At 37.4% G+C, this 23989-nt stretch overlaps 2 protein-coding genes across 4 annotated transcripts in view; both read left to right on the top strand.

The window, feature by feature from the left end:
• Window positions 1–6237, top strand: part of LOC107197345 (alpha-actinin-2-like) — a 64055-nt gene extending 57818 nt beyond the window's left edge. For 2 of the 3 annotated variants that reach the window (XM_049464551.1, XM_049464552.1), the window contains exons 19-21: window positions 3129–3194; window positions 3513–3671; window positions 4505–6237. In XM_049464551.1, coding sequence (XP_049320508.1) covers window positions 3129–3194; window positions 3513–3671; window positions 4505–4663 — 384 coding nt within the window. In that variant the 3' untranslated portion in view covers window positions 4664–6237. Of the gene's footprint in view, window positions 1–1858; window positions 1932–3128; window positions 3196–3512; window positions 3672–4504 lie in introns of those variants that run through there. The other variant, XM_049464553.1, reaches the window with a different exon arrangement.
• A 1723-nt stretch (window positions 6238–7960) lies between these two features.
• Window positions 7961–23989, top strand: part of mtr (5-methyltetrahydrofolate-homocysteine methyltransferase) — a 54584-nt gene continuing 38555 nt past the window's right edge. Inside the window, exons 1-11 of the mRNA XM_022670310.2 lie at window positions 7961–8137; window positions 15686–15897; window positions 17131–17220; window positions 19817–19886; window positions 20766–20858; window positions 21057–21163; window positions 21979–22038; window positions 22183–22277; window positions 22379–22479; window positions 22563–22624; window positions 23693–23760. Of these exons, the coding sequence (XP_022526031.2) occupies window positions 8104–8137; window positions 15686–15897; window positions 17131–17220; window positions 19817–19886; window positions 20766–20858; window positions 21057–21163; window positions 21979–22038; window positions 22183–22277; window positions 22379–22479; window positions 22563–22624; window positions 23693–23760 (992 nt within the window). The 5' untranslated portion in view covers window positions 7961–8103. The remainder of the gene's footprint in view (window positions 8138–15685; window positions 15898–17130; window positions 17221–19816; window positions 19887–20765; window positions 20859–21056; window positions 21164–21978; window positions 22039–22182; window positions 22278–22378; window positions 22480–22562; window positions 22625–23692; window positions 23761–23989) is intronic.

Genomic DNA, 23989 nt, shown 5'->3' with positions numbered 1-23989 from the left:
TAGAGTTACATAGAGTAAATAAGTGAACTGAACTTCAGTCAATCCTTTCTTTTAGTAAACTTTATTTAATTTATTTTTATTTAATCAATTCTTTCTTTTATTAAACATTACTTAATTTATTTTTACTGAATCAATCCTTTCTTTTAGTAAACTTTACTTCATTTATTTTTACTGAATCAATTCTTTCTTTTATTAAACTTTACTTAATTTATTTTTACTGAATCAATCCTTTCTTTTAGTAAACTTTATTTAATTTATTTTTACTGAATCAATCCTTTCTTTTAGTAAACTTTATTTAATTTATTTTTACTGAATCAATCCTTTCTTTTATTAAACTTTACTACATTTATTTTTACTGAATCAATCCTTTCTTTTATTAAACTTTACTTAATTTATTTTTACTGAATCAATCCTTTTTTTTAGTAAACTTTACTTCATTTCTGCAATATTACCTAATTACAATTACTTAATTGATACAATATTTATTAAATCTTACTAATTGAAATATTTTTAGTTAAAACACAAATATTTACATAATCTCAAATATTTATTTTATAAACAGACTCACTGTTGTAAGAAGTCTCACTGTTTAAACACATGGATGACATGTAATACATTATTTTTAGTTTACTAGTATAAAGAATGTATTACATGGCATCCATGTGTTGAGACAGTGTAATATGTGTTTTTACAAAAAAATATTTAAATTTCAGTAATTATAATATATTATTTATCATAAATGATTTGAGTAATATTGAATAAATTAAGTAATTGTAATTAGGTAATATTGTATGCAGAAATTAAGTAAAGTTTACTAAAAGAAAGGATTGACTGAAGTTCAGTTCACTTATTTACTCTGTGTAACATTTAAGTCTTGAAACCGAGTTGAAGTTACTTAAATTTATCTGAAATTAAATTTACTTAAAAAAAGTAAATGCAGAAAGTTGTGAAACTTTTAAAGTAAATTTTACTTGTAATTTTTTTCAGTGTAGAGGCTAAATTACTGAATATATTAATAATAATAGCTGATTGATGTATTTGTAGCTCAAAAAAGATTTTCTCCATCGATAAATGGAAACACAAATTTATGATTTATAGACCAAATTACCATGACTTTCCATAAAAAAATTCTGGGTATTTTTATTTTCCCAAAACTAATCCAGGCCTGGAAATTGCTATTTTCAAATTCCATGACTTTTCCAGGTTTTTCATGAACGTACAGACCCTGCATAATCTGGATTCGAACATTACTCAAATATTCACTATTCACTGTATACCTGTAACTCTACCTCTTCACTACTTTACTTTAACTGATGCTCTCAAACACTTTATTAAGAGACAAGAAACTCAAGTAATTAACTCTTGATGAGTTCAGCACAGCTGTTAACTGAAAGCCTGAATTCCAGGTGACTCTACCTCATAAAGCTGACTGAGAAATATTTACACATGTTTTTCTTCATAGTTTGGATGACTTTAGTAGTAAAATCTAAGTAAATATAACCCAATTTGACTTACTTAAGTTATTGCTTCCTTACTCCATGTGGTGGCGCTATCGGATCAATCGTCAGATGAAAATGGCAAACCTACAGTGAAGAATATTGCTGTTAAATTTGTATTGTACTGTGAGATGCCCTGTTATTCACACCCCTAACGTTTTTTACCATGGTGGCACTAAGAGGGGTCGGTTGCCCCCCCTGCCCCCTTCTTGATTCTGTCAGTGAAATGATTTCTGAACTTTAATGCTTTTAATCCTCACTCCTACTAACTTGTAAGTGTGTGTGTGTGTGTTTGTCTGTGTTTGTGTGTGTGTGCGTGCGTGTGTGTGTGTGTGTGTGTGTGTGCGTGTGTGTGGTCTCAGAGTAACCCCTGGAGTGGTTTGTTGAGATGAACTAAAAGCTTGTCTGAATCTAACAGGAGACTAAAATAAACAGGTATTAATCTCACACTCCTCACACACAACCCCCGTCACACACCTCACAATAACCTGATTAATGATTTTATTAATCATAATCAATGCAGCTGATTCAGAGACTGACCTTTCTGACTGACATATTGACTGTTTTATTACTGAACAACTTCTTCCTGCAACACTGTGTGATCTGATCATCCTTTAGAGGAGATAGAGATCAATAAACAATATTTATCTCTTTTTTTAATACCCCAACAATATCCTTATTTTAATACCCTAATTAACAGCTGTTAATAGTATTATACTTAATTGCTATTATTACAATTATTATTATTATCACTATAATTATTATTGCTGTTGTTATTACTATTGTTATTATTGTTGTTACTCTTGCCATTGTTTCTTTTTTTTTACTTGATATTTCTGTTGACATTTTCATCGATATCTTACTATAGAGAGAGAGAGGAAGGGATAGATAGATAGATAGATAGATAGATAGATAGATAGATAGATAGAGAAGGAACGAGCGAGAGGGAGATAGAAAGAGGGACAAAGAGGGACAGAGAGAGGGAAAGATGAGTAGGGAGAGAGAGAGATAGAAAGAGGGACAGAGAGAGAGGGAAAGATGAGTAGGGAGAGAGAGAGAGAGAGAGAGAGAGATAGAAAGAGGGACAGAGAGAGGGAAAGATGAGTAGGGAGAGAGAGAGATAGAAAGAGGGACAGAGAGAGGGAAAGATGAGTAGGGAGAGAGAGAGAGAGAGAGAGATAGAAAGAGGGACAGAGAGAGAGGGAAAGATGAGTAGGGAGAGAGAGATAGAGAGTAAGGGAGATAGATAGATAGATAGATAGATAGATAGATAGATAGATAGATAGATAGATAGATAGATAGATAGATAGTGAGGGAGAGAGACAGGGAGAGAGAAGGAAAGCAATGGATAAATAGATAGATAGATAGATAGATAGATAGATAGATAGATAGATAGATAGATAGATAGATAGATAGATAGATAGATAGAAGGAACGAGAGAGGGAGAGATAGAAAGAGGGAGAGAGAGAGCGAGGGAGAGAGAGAGGGATGGAGAGAAAGAGAGCAGGAGGTTGGAAGAGAGATAGAGAAAGAGAGAGAGGAGGAGGTCTGTTTTCAATCTGTCTCTACCTTCTCTGCAATCCTCCTTCATTTTCATTTTTTTTCTGATCTTTTTCTCTCTTCATCCTACAGAAGAAGAAAGGAGGAATGGAGACGGATGACTTCAGGGCGTGTCTCATCTCCATGGGTTATGATCTGGTAAAGAATAAACACGCCACTATATATTACATCACATCAGAATGTTTCAACTTATTATTGGGGACCAGTAGTTAGGACATTATTAATGATTATAAATAATGTAAAATTGAGTAATATTTAATAAAGCCTTACTAACTGGAGTGTATGACCTGTTTTTTGGCCAGGCAGTGTACTACGCACATGTTTAGCATTCCTAAGTATGCAGCACAAATGGTGAGTTAGTGTCTCAACCTGCCTTCCTTAATTATTTCTCATGTGTGTGTGTGTGTGTGTCTGTGTGTGTGTGTGTGTGTGTGTGGTATGTGTATATTTATACAGGGTGAGGCGGAGTTTGCGCGGATCATGTCACTGGTTGATCCGAACGGTAAGGGACTGGTGACGTTTCAGTCCTTTGTGGACTTTATGACCCGCGAGACGACCGAAATGGACACTGCGGAACAGGTCGCCGCCTCCTTCAGGATCTTAGCCGCAGATAAGGTGTGTAGATATACAGCTCTTAAAAAAAAATACCACGTAAAAATTATGAGTTTCTTTAATTTTACCAAATTGAAAACCTCAAGAGAAAGATGGATGATCACAAGGCATCAAACCAAACTGAACTGCTTGAAGCAGCATAAAGTTATCCAAAAGCAGTGTGTAAGACTGGTGGAGGAGAACATGATGCCAAGATGCATGATTAAAACTGTGATTAAAAAACAATTTACCAGATAATATACTGCTATGAACAAACACTGTCTGTGCTGCTCCATACTCTTTACACACTAAGAGGGTGGTATATGCACTGTTTAAAAGTGCAGCGGCATTTTTTTTTTCAGACAGCTCTGACCAATCAGAGGAGGCGATGTGCTTGCGTGGTTCATTGGTGCGCATTTTGGTGCGTTTAGGTTTTTATGCCTGTGTGAAAGCAAACCAAACAGAGGGAGAAACTCTCTTAATAAACAAAGTCATCAACTAATCGGGATTATAGAAACTAGAAACTATAACTACAGGTGTGAAAACACTCCAACAGACCTTGCAGTCCAACACCTTGTTTTTGAGGATTAGGGTTTAGGTCTGTAGATGTACTCATCCAGTCCATCGCCTTTATCTTCAACTTCCTCGGCAAGACAGTCGTCATCTTGGAGGTGTGTTTGAGGTTGTTATAGGGTTGGAAAACTGCCATGTGGACCAGTTTCTAAAGAGATGCTCTGCTTCAGAATGTCACAAATCACAGTTCTGAATGTTTTTCAGAAGTAAATTTTGTTTCAGTTATAAAATGTGATTTAAAGTAATATATTAATGCTCTTTCTCTCTGTTTTCTAAACCCACAGCCGTATATTCTGATTGAGGAGCTGCGGCGCGAGCTGCCCCCCGAGCAGGCGGAGTACTGTATCTCCAGGATGCCTCTGTATGCGGGTCCTGATGGAGTTCCAGGAGCCCTGGATTACTCTGCATTCTCTACTGCACTGTACGGGGAGAGCGACCTCTAATGGCAGAAAGCAGAGCTGCACCTTTACCATTAATACAGAATCTCTATTAATGTCTCTGATTTTTTTTCTTTTTTGCTGAATAATGATGTAAAAAGATAATAAAAATATAAGAGATTTCTGATCATAAGATACAGTGGCATGAAAACGTATTTGCTGATTATCAAACAAACTTTAATATCAGACCAAGATAACCTGAGCAAATATAAAAAGCACTTTTTAAATGATCACTTTATTTATTAAAGGACTTTTTTATTAATTATTCTATCATTGAATCATTAACACCGGTCTTAAATCTCTCTGAGGCTTTAGTGAGCCCTCAGTTCTTTAAATGTTGTTCTGGGTTCTTTTTTTGGGACCTCCTGGATGAGTTGTTCGTGCCCTTTTGGAGTAATTTTGATCGGCCGGTCACTCCTGGGAAGGTTCACCAGTGTTCCATGTTTTCTCCATTAGTGAATAATAATAATAATAGTGAATCACTGTGGTTTCCTGGAGTCCCGAAGCTTTAGCAATATATGACTTTATAACCTTTTCCAGACTGGAATAATATAATAATGTGCTGCTTTTTGAGATCTTTTATCTGCTTCATGTTGTCAGACAGGTTGTATTTAAGTGATTTTCTTGATTCTACAGGTCTGGCAGTAATCAGGCCTACTTGTGGTTACTAGTGAAATTTAACTCTTTTTGAGCTTTCCAAAAAAAATTGATTAATCACAGGTAATTTATGGGGGGAAAACACTTTTTTTTTTTTTTTTACAAAGGGCTAGATTGGTTTGGATAGTTTAATTTTTTCTTCATAAATGAAAACATAATTTGAAAAAAGTGCTTTTTATATTTGCTCAGGTTATATTTGTCTGATATTAAAGTTTGCATGATAATCTGAGAAAAAAAATAAGAAGTACAAAATAAATGACTAAAGGGGTAAAATACTTTTTCATGCCACTGTAAATATGGAATATTGGAAATATTAAATTATTTAAAGTTTAGAGTTTGGCCCAATCTACAAATATCTGGGTGTTTTTAAAGGATTCACACAAAACACCAATTTAAATAATAATATAGGGAATAAAATGCACAGTTGAGATTATGAACAGCACTAAAAATATATTGATGCACTATATAATATATAATGCACTATATAATATCATTTCTGTAATAGGGAGTGTGGTCATAATGGGAACTACTATCCCGGGTTAGCAAAATGAGTTAGTATGTTAATATTTAGTGTACTAACCCTCCAAACCCACACTATTAATATAAGAATATTAAATATACTTTGTAGTATTAGTTTGTAGTGTGCAACTGGGGTGCAGTCAAAGCTTTATAAATATTTCTGAGTAAATCTCAATTATCACCTTACTTCCTATATAGTGAACTAATACAGTGTCTACATCCATATATCACTAAATTTACATGGTTTTAATATTGGAAGAAAAAACCCTGATTCTTATTGTTTAGATATATTTCAGTCAATAAAAATGTTTAATTTGATGTGAAAAAACACACATTTGACATCCAGCCTGCACATACAGTCTGTATTAATTCAGAAATAATCAAATAAATCCAGTTATCAGCAAGCAGGTGTCATACTTTCTTCTGTTTTTGACAGTGGCCTATAATTCCCTCTACAAACACTACCACCACCATGTTTTACTATGTTCAGTATGATGCTCTTCTTTTGAAATGAGATGTTTTACATTAGATGTAAAGGGACACACACTCCTTCTTTAAATGTTGTTCTGGGTTCTTTTGGGACCTCCTGGATGAGTTGTTCATGCCCTTTTGGAGTAATTTCAGTCTGGGAAGGTTCACCAGTGTTCCATCATGTTTTCTCCATTAGTGAACAATAGTGAATCACTGTGGTTCTCTGGAGTCCCAAAGCTTTAGAAATTATTTTATAACCTTTTCCAGACTGATAGATGATCAATGACTTTGTTTTCTCATCTGTTGTTGAGTTTCTTCAGATCTGGGTATAATAATAATGTGCTGCTTTTGGAGATCTTTTATCTGCTTCATGTTGTCAGACAGATTCTATTTAAGGGATTTCTTGATTCTACAGATCTGGCAGTAATCAGGCCTGGTTGTGGTTCGTAGTGATTAAAAAAAAAAAAAAACATAGTAATCATTACACTAATGATTATTACACTGTGTGTGGTTAACCTAAGTGTAGTGTTGTGGCCTATAGGTCACAATGAGATAAAACACACACACACACACACACACACACACACAGTGCTGTGAAAAAAAGTATTTACCCTATTACAGATGTATTTATTTTATTTTATTATATTTAACATTTTCGGATTAACAAAGATAACCTAAGTAAATATAAAAAAGCAGTTTTTAAATGATTTAATTTATTAAGTGAAATACTCCAAAAGGGCATGGACAACTCATCCAGGAGATCACAAAAGAACCCAGAACAACATTTAAAGAACTGCAGAATCTCACGCACCTCAGTTAAGATCAGTGTTAATGATTCAATAATAAGAAAGAGACTGGGAGAAAATGGAATCAATATGAGAATTTACCTTACTGTATATCATAGATACACTCCATATATAAACATACAGCTCTGGAAAAAATAAGAGAGCACTTCAGTTTCTGAATCAGTTTCTCTGATTTTGCTATTTATAGGTTTATGTTTGAGTAAAATGAACATTGTTGTTTTATTCTATAAACTACAGACAACATTTCTCCTAAATTACAAATAAAAATATTGTCATTTGGAGCATTTATTTGCAGAAAATGAGAAATGGCTGAAATAACAAAAAAAGAGATGCAGAGCTTTCAGACCTCAAATAATGCAAAGAAAACACATTTATATTCATATATAAAGAGTTTTAAGAGTTCAGAAATCAGTATTTGGTGGAATAGTCCTGTTTTTTAATCACAGTTTTCATGCATTGTGGCATCATGTTCTCCTCCACCAGTCTTACACACTGCTTTTGGATAACTTTATGCTGCTCTACTCCTGGTGCAAAAATTCAAGTAGTCAGCTTGGTTTGATAGCTTGTCATCATCCATCTAGAGGGGATAATGATGCAAGAATGGTATTTATTCAAAAAGTAAGAAAAGAAAAAAATAAAATAATGACGTGTGATGATCAGTAACACGTTAATTGAGGAATACCTTGAATACTGAATTATTGCATTAATTAATTAATTAATTAATTAAGATATAGCGTTAATTAAAGTAATATAATTTTCCCCAGAGTGGTGCTGCCCCCTAGTGGAGATCCTAGACCAGCTCTTCTGAGTAACTGCACGAGGCGGAAGTGGTGCAATACTCGATGCTGGTGCAGCGCATGCGCAGTGGGCCATGTGTCCGGCACGTTGGAGCAGCTGTAAATCAGCAGCGCAGAGTTTATAGATGATTTAACCCCTTTTATAGAGTATTATTACCCCCGGAATACCACTAATATCCCCCCACACAGACTCAGCATGCCACCCACGGTCCACTACAGCACTGAGACAGGTGAGTTTATACCGCTATACTCCGCTATACTCAGCTCTACTCTGCTATACTGAGTATAACAGCAGCTGCAGCTGATCCGTTGTACTGCCGAGATACGCTACCCGTCAATTCATGCTTAGTACAGACACTGCGCATGCGCTGACTCAGTGTTTTAACGCTTTTATATGTTTTGTTATATCTTTGGTGTATGAGCTAGCTAAACAACATGAGCTCAGTGTCATTAGTATTATTATTTGTTTGAGTGTTATATATATTTAAAAAAATAATAAAAATAACAAATAATAAACAAAAAGTAAAAAAAAATTCCCTCTATTTCTATTAATGTAACTTAACCCCAAACACAGTGATTTAGATTGTGCAGATATCCCAGCTACCCAGATTTTCTGATTATTTGCTTTATTTATACTTATTTACGTTATTTTAAGTTTATAACCCTATATACACTAGAGTAGCACGATTTGGCAGGTTAGCACAATTTGTCACAACACGTGTAACGTATTAGATAACCCATTAACTCCACATTTATACACTAATTAAACTTTTTACATGAACGTTTCTTAAGGTTGTGCCAGATTTAACATCTTGTTTGATAATCCAGAGTTAGGTCAATTAGACATATGATGAATAGGCAAATTTCTCATTGAATCTTCTCAAAATACCAAGTTCATGGGGTCATAATTTAAAAAATAAAGCTGCAATATTATTTGTTCTTAATGCACTTGATGGTCTGTTAGATATATTTTCATAAGATGACGTCAGATTTAATCTGGAGTTAGGCCAACTTGAAATATGCAAAACATGCAATTCTTTCTCATTGAATATTCCTAAAATACCAAGTTCAGAGGGTCATAATTAAAAATCGGTGCTGTAATATTATTTATAATTCATGCTATTAATGGTCTATTAGATCTATTTTGATAAGATGATGTCAAATTTGTCAGACTGATTAGTAATCTGGAGTTAGGCCAATTTAAAATATGCAGAACATGCAATTATTTCTCATTGAATCTTCTCAAAATACCAAGTTCAGAGTGTCATAATTAAAAATCGGTGCTGTAATATTATTTATAATTCATGCTATTAATGGTCTATTAGATCTATTTTAATAAGATTATGTCAGATTTAACATACTGTTTGATAATCTGGAGTTAGGCCAACTTGAAGTATGCAGAAAATGCAATTCGTTCTCATTCTTTTAAAATGCCAAGTTCAGAAGGTCATAATTAAAAAACGGTGATGTATTATTATTTATTATTCTTGCTTTTAATGATCTGATAGATCTCTTTTGATAAAATGACGTCAGATTTAACATACTCTTTGATAATCTGGAGTTAGGCCAACTTGAAAAATGCAAAACATGCAATTCTTTCACATTGAATCTTCTCAAATGCCAAGTTCAGAGGGTCATAATTAAAAAATGGTGATGTATTATTATTTATTATTCTTGCTTTTGATGGTTGGTTAGATCTATTTTGATAAGATGTTGTCAGATTTGTCAGACTGATTAGTAATCTGGAGTTAGGCCAATTAAAAATAAGCAGAACATGCAATTATTTCTCATTGAATCTTCTCAAATGACAAGTTGAGAAGGTCATAATAAAAAAAAAACGGTACAGTAGCATTCTTTGTCATTCATGCTGTTGACTGTCTAGAAAACCAGTTTTGATAATATGGTGTCATATTTAACCGAATGTTTAATAATCTGGAGTTAGGTCAGCTTCAAATATGCAGAATATGCAATTCTTACTCGTGGAATCTTCTGAAATGCTAAGTTTAGAGAGACAGAATGAACTATAGCCTGGTAAAGCTCACATGCATGAGTTAACAGCCGGTTTGAAAGCACGCAATGCACACTCCTGTTGCACACGCCTGTTTAGTTAACCCCTTAGTGACTGTATACAACATATGACATAACACCTCATTGGTACATAACTAACCTAATTTTCTATGTAGGACTATGTAAAGTTGATGTAGCCTAAATTAGCACTAGTGATACAAGTCCTAAACTAGTATCTAGTGTAACATATAGTATGGACATAATCATTTTTAATCGTAATTTCATTTTCAAATGATAAAATAATGTCATGTCAAAGTCAAAGTGGTTTTTATTGTCATTTCAGCTATATACAGTGTGTACACAGTGAAACGAAACAACGTTCCTCCAAGGACCATGGTGCACATAAACACAGTGTAGACAGAACAATAGTGCAACAGTACAAAAGTGCAGACAGACAATACAACACAATACAGACAAAGAATAATAAATAACAAGACAGTGTGCAAATTATGCAGTGTGCAAAAAAGACCAGTGACGTAGTAATTACCTCTATTACGCAGTGTGCAATAGAGTCCAGTGAGGTAGTAGGGTTTTTGGTGCTTCCATTTTCTGGGGTAAGTGGGGTAAGAGTGTGTGTGCATGTACAGAAAAACCATCAGTTCAGTCTCTGCAGTTGAGGAGTCTGATGGCTTGGGGGTAGAAGCTGTTGCAGAATCTGGTCGTGCTGGACCGGATGCTGCGGTACCTTCTTCCCGAAGGCAGGAGGGAGAACAGTTCGTGTGAAGGATGGGTGGGGTCATTCACAATGCTGGTTGCTTTTCGGATGCTGCGGGTGGTGTAAATGTCCGTGATGGAGGGGAGAGAGACGCCGATGATCCTCTCAGCTGTCCTCACAATACGCTGGAGGGTCTTGCGGTCAGAGACGGTGCAGGTCCCAAACCAGGCAGTGATGCAGCTGCTCAGGATGCTCTCAATGGTCCCTCTATAGAAGAGTGTGAGGATGGGTGGAGGGAGACGGGCCTTTCTCAGCTTCCGGAGGAAGTAGAGACGCTGCTGGGCTTTCTTGGCTGTAGAGCTGGTGTTCAGGGTCCAGGTGAGGTTATCTGCTAAGTGGACACCAAGGAACTTGGTGCTCTTAACAATCTCCACAGAGGACCCGTCGATGTTGAGTGGAGAGTGGGTGTGTTGTGCTCTCCTGAAGTCAACAACCATTTCCTTTGTCTTGTCCACATTCAGGTGAAGGTTGTTGACTGTACACCAGTCTGTCAGCCGCTGCACCTCCTCTCTGTATGCTGACTCGTCGCCTTTGGTGATGAGACCAAGCACGGTTGTATCATCGGCGAACTTGATAAAGCTGTTAGAACTGTGTTTTGCAGCACAGTCATGAGTCAGCAGGGTGAACAGCAGAGGACTCAGGACACTGCCCTGGGGGGCCCCAGTGTTCAGTGTGATGGTGCTGGAGGTGCTGCCCCCGAACCGGACTGACTGGGGTCTCCCCATCAGAAAGTCCAGGATCCAGTTGCAGAGGGGGGTGTTGAGGCCGAGCGAGCTTAGCTTCCTGATGAGGTTCTGTGGGATGTGTGGGTAAGTGTCCTTCTTCTCCAGGTGGGTGAGGGAGAGATGAAGGGTGGTGGTGATGGCATCGTCCGTGGAGCGATTGGGACGATACGCAAACTGCAGGGGGTCCAGTGAAGAGGGCAGTTGTGTCTTGATGTTCCTCATGACTAGCCTCTCGAAGCACTTCATGATGATGGGTGTAAGTGCAACGGGACGGTAGTCATTGAGGCAGGACACTGTGGACTTCTTCGGCACGGGAACGATGGTGGTGGACTTGAGGCACGTTGGGACAGTGGCGCTGCACAGGGAGATGTTGAAGATGTCCGTGAGAACATCTGTCAGCTGGTCTGCGCACTCCCTGAGCACTCTGCCGGGGATGTTGTCTGGTCCTGCAGCTTTTCGTGGATTGACTCTGCGCAGAGTGTTCCTCACATCCACTGCAGTCAGGCACAACACCTGCTCGTCCGGCTTGGGCATGGTCTTTCTCGCCATCGTGTTGTTTTGTGCCTCAAACCGTGCATAAAAGTTGTTCAGGGCATCAGGGAGGGAGGCATCACGTTCACAGGACGGTGGCATTGTCCTGTAGTTGGTGATTGCCTGGATGCCCTGCCACATACGCCGCGCGTCACCCGTGTCCTTGAAGTGGCTGTGGATTCTCTGGGCGTGTGCGCGCTTTGCCTCTCTGATGGCTCTTGACAGGTCGGCTCTCGCTTTCCTCAGGGCCACCTTGTCACCCACTCTGAAGGCGGAGTCGCGGGTCCTCAGCAGCGCACGTACCTCAGCAGTCATCCTAGGCTTCTGGTTTGGGCGTGTAGTGATGGTTTTGGAGACAGTGACATCATCAATACACTTGCTGATGTAGCCAGTGACTGATGCTGCATACTCCTCCAAATCAACAGAATCGCCTTCAGTAGTAGCCTCCCTAAACATGTCCCATGCAGTGCACTCAAAACAGTCCTGAAGGGCAGAGATGGAGCCTGCCGGCCAGGTTTTCACCTGCTTCTGAACTGGTCTGGAGCGTCTGATGAGTGGTGTATGTTGGAGTCAGCCAAACACACTCTGGTCCGAGAAAGCGAGGTGGGGGCGGGGCTCCGCCGGGTACGCGCTGGGGATGTTTGTGTAAACAAGATCCAGCGCGCTCGCTCCTCTCGTTGCAAAGTCCACATGTTGATGGAATTTAGGGAGCACTGACTTGAGATTTGCGTGATTGAAATCTCCGGCGATAATAAACAGTCCGTCTGGGTGTTTGTTCTGCAGATCGCTGATAGTCCGATAGAGTTCACACAGAGCCTCTTTAGCATTAGCACCAATGCTAGCGCTGGGTGGGATGTAGACAGCAGCTATTAGCACGGCGGAGAACTCCCGTACTAAATAAAAAGGTCTGCACTTGACTATCAGGAACTCCACCAGCGGAGAGCAGTGTTTGGCGACAGTCACAGCGTTGTTACACCATTCCGTATTGATGTAAACACACACGCCTCCACCGCGGGTCTTCCCGGATAGAGCCACGCTCCTATCCGCTCTGAACGCGGTTAGCCCGGCTAGCTGAATGGCGCTGTCCGGAATGTTGTCGTTCAGCCACGATTCCACAAAAAACAAAGCACAGCAGTCTCTGAACTCACGCTGGGTTGTTCGCTGGAGTCGGATGTAGTCCAGTTTATTGTCAAGGGAACAGACGTTTGCCAGAAAGAGCGATGGTATAGCCGGCCGGCTAGGACTAGCCTTTAGCCTGGGCTCCAGCGTCAGGAAACACTGCGGGCTGGCGGCCTGGGTCTCTTAGCAGGCTAAGCTCAAGTAGCGTCTGCAGAACCTCGTCCGGTAGCGTGTTTTCTGGCTGATTTCTCCACTGTAGCAGGGTCTGGCGGTGGTAGAACATGTGCACGGGTGTTCCGATGCACATATTTGCAGGAAATAAACGGAAAAAAAACGACAAATAGTAACACAAAAGCACCATTTAACGGACCCGGAGCGGCCGCTGCGTGTTAACGCGCCGCCATGTTTAGCATATGAAAGTACAGTGCATTTTGTATTTGGGTATTTAAGTATTAAAGTGTTTATGTTTGCAGTTTATATGCATCCAATATAAACATTTTTTTTTTAAGTTTTTGGTTTAATAATTTAGTTTTTCTTATTGTTATACAGTGTTATACAGTACCAGTCAAAAGTTTGAACACTCCTCTTCTTATTCAGTGTGTTTTCTTTTTTTTATGACAAACACGCATTCTGAAGTATAATCCAGTATCTGAGGAGAGCTCTGTGTTGTCTCTGAGTTTCCCAGAGGCTGTGTTTATGTTTACACCAGCCCAGAGCCTCATATTAACACATGGCGTTCTAAACAATGTGTTGAATCATTGATTCGAATTTGTACTCCATTCCTGAACCGAATTACTCAATGAATCGACTCTATACTCAACCCATTGTGCTTCAAGTTCCTTAAAGGGTAAACTCCTCAGTCCTCCTCAGTCCAGCACAGTTTTTGTATTGCAGATATTTCCAGTTACAGCTGAATTCACAGCTTTAATCCCAGAAAAACAAACGCTCTTATTTATCTTTTAAAAAGATAAATGCTGTTTTCCTCGGGTTTGAGAGCTCGGCGCTGACTCAGCTCTTGATTGGTCCGGACGCAAAACAGCGAGGAAGTGGGGGCGGGTCTGGTGATGTCATGGGTCTTCATTGTTTAATATTGCGATATATATTGTCAAAAAAAAATTGCAATGTGAATTTTTTCCAATATCGTGCAGCCCTAGTTTATACTCCTCCTTACACCCCTCTATAGCCCAAACCTGGTATTATACTTAGTGGTAAAAGCTTCATGGTTGTGTATCTGCTCCAGAAAATCCTATTCTTTTGGCAACACTTCTCTTTACAGGGACTAGACAAGCTGTGTTTTTACATTTGCTTGCCATTACAATCAGTGTTATTAGAACAGAGAACAGCCTGTGCTGCCTGAAGGTCATGTTCAGAACTGTTGTCATTCCTTCCAACCGCAGACGTTTTCTTAGTGAAGAAACTTAATAGAGTAACAATAATTACACTATTCACTTATCATACAATATATGACCCTGAGCTCAATGTGTTTTCTTTAGCAAGGAGAGCCATCAAAAAGTAATCCATAATATAGCAAGAACAACTTAAGAAAATAAAATGTATCCTCAAGTGCAGTCGCAAAAAAAAGACCATTAAAAATGATATTATGATGAAACTGGCACTCATTAGGACCGCCCCAGGAAAGGAAAGAAGAGCAAGAGTTTCCTCTATTGTACAGGTTAAGTTAATCAGAGTTACCAGCCTCAGTATTTTGGTTTGTTAAACACTTTTAAGTTACTACATGATTCCTTATGTGTTCCTTCATAGTCTGAATCACTTCACTATTCATTTACTATGTAGGGGAAAGAAATACAAATATTGAATGAGAAGGAGAGTTTAAACTTTTTTGGGTGGTAGTATTTGTGGTATTAACACTGTCGTGTGCTTTGTGTTTTTGTGTGTCTGATGGGATATTAAAATGTTCAATACATATTTTTAAATAGTTTGCAAGAAAACATATTTTATGCTATGAAGTTTATGCAAATATGACTAAAAGTAGGAAAAAAAAATTCAACCTACAAAAAACTTTTTTATTTATTTATTTTATTTGGTGCATCCCTATTCATTTTAAATATATACTAGTGTATCTCAAAAAATAATAATAATAATTAAAAATGTGAAACTCATATATTATATAGATGTATTACACACAGAGTGATCAATTTTAGGCATTTATTATAAAATAATCATTATAAAATATTATATAAGATCAATTGGTACTTACATAATTGGCAGTGTGGGCAGTGTGCCAAGTCCTGCTGGAAAATGAAATCTGCATCTCTATAAAAGTTGTCAGCAGCAGAGTGAAGAAGCATGAAGTGCTGTAAGATTTAGTGGGAAAACAAAACTGCACTGACTTTAGACTTGATAATAAAACACAGTGGATCAACACCAGCAGATGACATGTCTCTCCAAACCATCACTGATTGGTGGAAACTTCACACTAGACCTCGAGCAGTTTGGACTGTGTGTCTCTCCACTCTTCCTCCAGACTCTGATCCCTTGATTTACTTTAAATGAAATGTAAAATTTACTGATGATCAGTGATGGTTTGGAGAGACATGTCATCTGCTGGTGTTGATCCACTAAGTATATTTTAATTGATATTCTGATTTTGTTTTGTGTAGGAAGTGGAGGAGGTGTAGAAGCTGAGCTCAGAGAGCTGATCCAGAAGCGGATTCTGGTGCTGGATGGTGGGATGGGAACGATGATCCAGCAGAGGAAGCTGGAGGAGGAGGATTTCAGAGCTCAGGAGTTTAAAGATCATCCGAAGAGCCTGAAGGGAAACAACGACCTGCTGAGCATCACCCAGCCTGAGGTCATCTACAGCATCCACAAGGTACCTGTCTGCACAATTATAATTATATTTATAATTCTTTATTTTTAATATAAAATTTAATATACTAAAACACAGAAATTTAAATTAGTTCTGGTACGCTTTTTTTAAAATCTATCTATCAATCAATCAATCAATCTTTGTTTTCACTCGGGAATACATTGAGGGTGACCCTCATTTACAGTGTTACCCAGCATTATTTACAGTATAAAAGGAATTGAAAACATTTAATAAGAAATTTAATAGAAATAATGAGAACTAAAATAGTAAAAATAAATAAATAATAATAATAATCTTTATTTATACACTTTTCATACACAAATGCAACCCAAAGTGCTTTACACAAAAAACAAACCTCTGCAGTCATTATACAATATACACATATTTATAAAAGAAAGCAATAAAAGAAATACTCATTTTAAATCAACGTTTAATTTATGTATGAATATATGTGTATATATATAATGTTGATATATATATATATAATGTTAATTCTAAAAGACTAATTCTAAAAGACTATAAAAACAAATTGACACATAAAAGTAAATAATTTATAAAATACAAAAATTAAAAAAGATAAAAGCAAAAGTAAAGTAAAATGATAAAAATGATAAGAAATGATCAGAAATGAAGAAATTATAAAATGAATAATAATGAACAAGAATCAAAATATAAAACATTATAATACAAAAAACTTATATATAAAATGTTGAAAAAGAAAATTCTAAAAGAATATAAAAACAATAGACACAAAAAGTAAAGAATTGAAAATATATAAACTAAAGATAGATATAATAATAGTAAAAGTACTCTACAATGATAAAAATTAAAAGAAATGATAAGAAATGATAAAATGAGTAATAATAATGAACTAAGAACGAGAATCAAGATATAAAACATTAGAATAACAAAAATTAATAATAAATACATAAAAATAAATTCCAAATGAAAGTAATAAGAAAAAATAAACTCATTTATCTCATTTAAATAAGATTCAGAATTAATATTTACTATTATTATTAATAATCATAATAATGATAATGATATATATTTTTTATTATTATTTTTTTTAACATGTATTGACATGTTTTCTCTTTCGTTCAGTGTGTAATTAAGGACACTCCCTCCTCTCTCTCTCTCTCACTCTCTCTCTCTCTCTCTCACTCTCTCTCTATCTCTCTCACTCTCTTTCTCTCTCTCTCTCTCTCTCTCTCTCTCTCCCACTCTCGTCTGCAGGAGTATCTGCTGGCCGGTGCTGATATCATTGAGACCAACACGTTCAGCGGTACAAGGGTTGCTCAGGCTGATTATGGACTGGAAGAACTGGTGAGACTGGTGATACTGATCTCAGCACAGTTACTCACTATCATTATCTGTAGTCAAATTAAAGCTGGATCACTTTTAAATGGAGAAGTGCTGCAATTTCAGTATATAGATTACATTCTAATCTGTTTATCAGTAATAATTTTGATTGAGTTTCTGCATTTGGCTGATTAGCTCTATTTGTAATGAGGGTCGTGTTCAGGTTCAGTTAATCGGCTATTATAAGCTGAATCTGAACACGGCCCTCATTACAGAGGGAGCTAATCCCTTGTTTAGAGAGTTGTTGCGTGTATTGATTATTTTCTCTGACATACAGGGAGTTGAAAAAAGTATTCACACTCCTTTTTTACGTTTAGTCACCTTACAACCACAAACTCAAATGTATGTAACTGAGATTTTACGTGAGAGACCAGTACAAATTAGCACATAATTGTGAAGTTAAACGAAAACGATACATGACTAAATTTTTTTATCTAATAAAAATCTGAAAAGAGTGGTGCAAATACGCAAAATGATTCAGCCCCCTTTACTCTAGTTAAAAAGCCCCCTAGTTAATACTCTATTACTATGGTCGGGACATCGCTGGATTAAATCCCGGTCATTAAGCTTGCCATCAGCTGCCGGAGCCCCGAGAGAGCCCAACTGGCCTAGCTTTCTCTGGGTGGGTACAATAGATGGCGCTCTTTCTCCTCATCACTCCTAGGTGATGTTAATCAGCACAAGGCTGCGTCTGTGAGCTGATGTATCAGAACCGAGTCGCTGCACTTTCCTCCGAGCGTTAGCTCTGTGATGCTACTCGGCAATAAAAAGAGGCGGAGTCTGACTTCACATGTATTGGTGGAGGCATGTGCTAGTCTTCACCCTCCTTGTGTTGTGGCATCAATAGTGATATGGGATATTCAGCTGAGTAGCAGCTGAAGGGGTGAGACAATCTGCCAGATAAATTGGGCAGAAAAATGGAATCAAAATAAAAATAAAGAGTCCAGCTGTGTGTAATTTAGTCTCAGTAAAAATACACCTGTTCTGTGAAGCCCTCAGTGGTTTGTGAAAGAACACTAGTGAACAGACAGCATCACCAAGACCAAGAAACTCACCAGACAGGCAAGTTTTAAGCACCCCAAGAATCGCTCTTCAATCCATCATCCCGAAATGGAAAAAGATTTCTGTTTATACAAACCTACCAAGACATGGCCATGGTCCACTCAAACTGATAGATCGAGCAAGGAGCAGCCAAAAGGCCCATGGTCACTCTGGAGGAGCTGCAGAGATCCACAACTCAGGAGATCAGGAGAATCTGTCCACAAGACAACTATAAGTCATTCTCCACAAATCTGGCCTTTACTAAAGAGCAGTGAGGAGAAAACCATTGTTACAAGAACTATTCGTAGCCAAAAGTCATGAAAGGACACATCAAACATGTGGAAGAAGGTGCTGTGATCAGATGAGACCAAAGATCAACTTTTTGGCATAAATGTAAATCGCTGTGCGTGGCCGAAAAAGTATGACATGAAAACTGCTGTTCACAGACGCTTTCCATCCAACCTGGCTGAGTTTCAGCTGTTTTGTAAAAAAGAATAAGCAAAATTCTCAGTCTCTAGATGCACAAAGCTGGTAGAGACAAACCCCAAAATGTGTCTGTGTTAAGTAGGGGTTTCACGATTTCGATATTTAATCAAAATCGATCGAAATTATGTCATGGTCTCGAGCAGCGAAGTCAAAAAGAGGATCGACGATCCCTCCCGCAAATGGCGCAGCACGCTACGCAAATGGCACAGCACACTGTAGCTCAAAGAGCAGCTCTTTCTCCAGAGAATGTGAACATTCTTATCTCCTTAAAGAAAAACTCTAAAATATAAAAATAACAGTTGTTTTTTCTAGCCTCAAATATGTTAATAGTTTTGGTACCTCTTAAGGAGCATCTTTCTCTCAGATAAAGTTAATAATATATCTTTATTAAAGAAAAAAACTTCTCATTCTCGTTCTATTATTTTGTACATGACTGTTCCTGTATATTTTTATTATTTATTTTGTTATGTTGCACATTGCTGTTTTAATAGTGCACACTGCTGCTTCCAAAAAAAGCCACTAGATGGCATTACATATATATCTTAATTAAATTATTTAAATTTGACCATTAGTGCCTAATGTGGTGTATTACAGATCACTTGTATCACTTTGCATCACTTATATCAAGCCCACCTTTTGAAATAAGATATCGTAAATTTGATGAATCAAAGCAATGACTGACCATAGACTAATCTAAAACTGCCATAGGCCTCTCTGCTGTAAAAAAGAAAAATAATAATAATTGAGAATCGAATCGAATCGTGACCCTAAAATCCAAAATAAAATCAAATCGAGGATTTAAGGAATCGTGACACCACTACTATTAAGTATTGATATAGGGGGCACTAAATAATATTTGCAGGGTTTTTTTTTTGGTGGTTGAAGGTGACAAAATGTAAAAAAAAGTTCATGGTGCATGAATACTACCATACAGCGTGATCCCTGAATGACCTTTAGTCATTAATAGAGAAAAGTCTAAACTGAGCTGGTAATTAATTAAACCTGTTATGGGTTAATTGTTGATCTGGTGCAGGCGTATCGGTTAAACAAGGCGTCAGCAGAAGTGGCCAGGAAGGCTGCAGATGACGTCGCTGCTCAGACAGGTATGATAATGCAATATTTTATCATTTTTAATTGTAATATTAAAGTTAATCCTGCTTTTGTTGGAGTAACTATCTCTACTATCAAGTGACAAGAATCATCAACACCTCGCCTCATTTTCAGCTCCCAAAACCAAAAAGTGTTGTATGGAGCTCCATTATGCCATGATCTGAAGAAATTCAAGTCATTGATCATCTATCAGTCTGGAAAAGGTTATAAAGTCATATCTAAAGCTTTGGGACTCCAGAGAACCACAGTGATTCACTATTATTCACTAATGGAGAAAACATTGGAACACTGGTGAACCTTCCCAGGAGCGACCGGCCGACCTAAAGAAATTACTCCAAAAGGGCATGAACAACTCATCCAGGAGATCCCAAAAGAACCCAGAACAACATTTAAAGAACTGCAGGATCTCACTTGTCGTAACATCTGGCGTATATAAACAATATATAATAATAACTACAAACTAACACATCATTTCAGAAAAAGAACTGAAATCATACTGAATGTAGTGGTGGTAAAACATGGTGGTGGTAGTTGGTATGTTGTAATAGATGGAAGCAGGAATTCTGCTGTTTAGCAGACAATCCTGAAGGAGACTAAATATCCGGCCATCTGTTCCTTAGTGACCTCAAGCTCAGGAGTACTTGGGTTCTGCAGCAGGACAATGACCCAAAGCACACAAACAATTCAAGTTCACCTCTGAATGACTTTAAATAAAAAATACGAATGAAGGTTTTGGAGGGTCTAGTTAAACTCTGGTTGATTGAGATGCTGTGGATGATCATAAACAGGATGTTTATGCTGGAAATTCCTCCAATGTGTCTGAATTAAAATAATTCTGTAAAGAAGAATCTCCCTTTGATTTTGGTTTGTAGGGGTGAAGCGATACGTTGCTGGAGCCGTGGGTCCAACCAACAGAACCCTGTCTGTTTCTCCATCAGTAGAGAGACCGGACTTCAGAAACATCAGTACGTAATCAGGAAACACAGTCTGAAAAAATTGTTTTAAAATATGTTTGTCAAAAGTTTTAGAACATTCAACCTTTTCTCTTTATTTTTGCTATTTAAGCTCTTCAGGTGCACAAAACAGCCAAAAAACTATTAATTTTGTGTGTGTGTGTGTGTGTGTGTGTGTGTGTGTGTGTGTGTGTGTGTGTGTGTGCGCAGCGTTTGATGAGTTAGTGGAGGCGTACTCGGAGCAGGTTCGAGGGCTGCTGGATGGAGGCTGTGATATTCTTTTAGTGGAGACCATCTTTGATACGGCTAATGCAAAGGTGAACGTCTCTCTCTCTCTCTCTCTCTCTCTCTCTCTCTCTCTCTTTTCCTCTCTCTCTTTCTCTCTTACTCTCCCTCTCTTCCTCTCTCTTTCTCTTTCTGTCTCTATTCTTATGTCATTTTCTCTCTACTCATTTTCTGTCTTTCCTTTTCTTCTCTTTCTTACTCATGTTTTTTCTCTAGTTTCTCTCTCCCTCGTTCCTTCTCTCTCGTTCTCTGTCTCTTCCTCTCTCCTAATGTCTCGCTCTCTTCCTCCTTCCTTCTCCCTCTCATCCTTTTCTCTTTCTCTTCCCCTTTTTCTCTTTCTATCTCTCCGTTTCTCTTTCTCCTCCTCTCTCTCACTCTTATTCTCTCTCTGGTTTCTCTCTCCCTCATTCCTTCTCTTTCTCTCCCGTAATGTGTCTCTCTCTTACTCTCTGTTTCTCTCTCTCACTCTCTTACTCTTTCTTAGTCACTCTTTCTGTCTTCCTCTTCCGCCCCTCTCTCTCTCCTTTTCTCTCTTACTCTTTCTCTGTTTCTTACTCTCTCTCTTTTCCTTTCTCTTCCCCCTTTTCTCTCTCTCTCTCTCTCTCCCTTTTTTCCTCTCTCTCTCCCTCTCTCTCCCTCCTTTTCTCTACTGCTCTCTCTACTGTTCTCTCCCTGTCTTCCTCCTTTTCTCTTCTGCACTCCCTCTTATACACAATCAATTGAAATGCTTTTTAATGCATTTTGTTGGATGAAGATGAGCAGAATTATATGAAGTTTTTATATATATATTTCTACTCATCCTCACAAATTACTAACAAAACTAACTATCATGTCTTCCTCTCTACAGGCCGCTCTGTTCGCTATTGATCTGCTGTTTGAGGAGTCTTATGAACCGAGACCCATATTTGTGAGTAATGATTAGTGAAAAATTACGCATTTAACTGAATAACAGTCAGAAAATAAAGATAATTAACACTAATACATGACCTGTTTGGGTATTTAGTGATGTAGGGCATTAAATATGTTTTTAATTTAATGGTATATTGTTTAGATTTCTGGAACCATCGTGGATAAGAGTGGTCGTACTCTGTCGGGTCAGACTGGAGAAGCCTTCGTCATCAGTATGTCTCATATGAAGCCCATGTGGTAAGATCTTAATTTAATACATAGCACCAGACTTCTCTATTTAAGGGTCTTTGATTTAACAGGTCTATCTATCTATCCTCCTCCTCCTCCTTTTTTCTCAGTATTGGGTTGAACTGTGCTCTGGGAGCCACTGAGATGAGGCCGTTTATTGAAGCGATTGGAAAGAGCACTAGCGCTTTCATCATCTGTTACCCAAACGCAGGTAACGCACCGCTCTGTTACATTACGTTTAGGTTACCTGTTACCTGTGTTTACCTGTGTTTACCGGTGCTTGTGCTTCTCCAGGTCTGCCCAACACATTCGGAGATTATGATGAAACCCCTCAGGTCACTGCTTCAAATATAAAGGTAAGACTCTGCTGTTTGCACTATAGGGATGAGCAATGATTTTGGAATTATAATAGTATCGGCCAATAATGACTTTTCTTTTAGAATTATCAGCATCGGTCGACCTTTATTTTTTTTATTCGATAATACACTGAGGGTAAACCTCATTGTCAGTGCAGCGAAGCATTTACAACTTAAAGAGACTTTTATTTAAACAAATAATTTTAAGCTATAAAATAAAGAGATAAATAATTAGAATAATAAAAGATTAAAAACACAAATAAATAAATAGGGAATTAACTAAAAATAATGATCTTAAAACTGATACTTGCTGACGTATTTATTGTATCTAGGAAAAGGACTAATCAACACCAGCTGTGCTACTACAATTGGCAAATTCATTGATTTAAGCTCTTTTAAATTTATTTTAATTAGTTTCAAAGTTACAAAGTCATACCTGGGTGTGTATATCTGCATCGGCATCAGCAGTGGCAGATACTGTACGGTGCATCTCAAAGAATTACAATATCATTAAAAAGTTCTTTTATTTCAGTAATTCAGTTAAGAAATGTGAAACTCATATATTATATAGATGTATTAAACACAGAGTGATCTATTTTAAGTGTTTATTTATTTTATTGTTGATGATCATGGTTTACAGCCAATAAAAAAAACCCAAAAATCAGTGTCTCAGAAAATTTGAATAATATATGAGGCCATTTGGTACTTTTGGCAGTGTGGGCAGTGTGCCAGGTCCTGCCGAAAATGAAATGAAAATTCGCATCTCCATAAAAGTTGTTATCAGCAGAGGGAAGCATGAAGTGCTGTAAGATTTTGTGGGAAAACAAACCTGCACTGACTTTAGACTTGATAATAAAACACAGTGGATCAACACCAGCAGATGACAGACATGTCTCTCCAAACCATCACTGATCATCAGTACATTTTACATTTCATTTAAAGTAAATCAAGGGAGCAGAGTCTGGAGGAAGAGTGGAGAGACACACAGTCCAAACTGCTCGAGGTCTAGTGTGAAGTTTCCACCAATCAGTGATGGGCTATACCAATTAATTCATTCTTATCCCACAGGAGTTTGCAATGGATGGGTTGGTGAATATCGTTGGTGGTTGCTGTGGAACAACGCCAGAACACATACGGTACCGAGCGCCCTGAGATCATCTGCATTACAATCTTTACATACAGTCTTTATTATAGTGTAGAGTTCAGTAAAATAAAAACATATATTTACTTTTACTTATTGTAACCACATCAGCACAGTAAAGTGTCTCATTTTAAGTATTTTAAAGAACCTCCAACAGAACTGTGATTAGTTTAATTAACACTGTTAGACCATTAGAGCCATGGTATCAAGCTTTAAGGTTTAAT

Source organism: Astyanax mexicanus, chromosome 15 (assembly GCF_023375975.1).
Source record: "Astyanax mexicanus isolate ESR-SI-001 chromosome 15, AstMex3_surface, whole genome shotgun sequence".
Lineage (NCBI taxonomy): Eukaryota > Metazoa > Chordata > Actinopteri > Characiformes > Acestrorhamphidae > Astyanax > Astyanax mexicanus.
The sequence above is the reverse complement of the archived record's forward strand: the minus strand, read 5'-3'. Positions and strand labels throughout refer to the sequence as shown.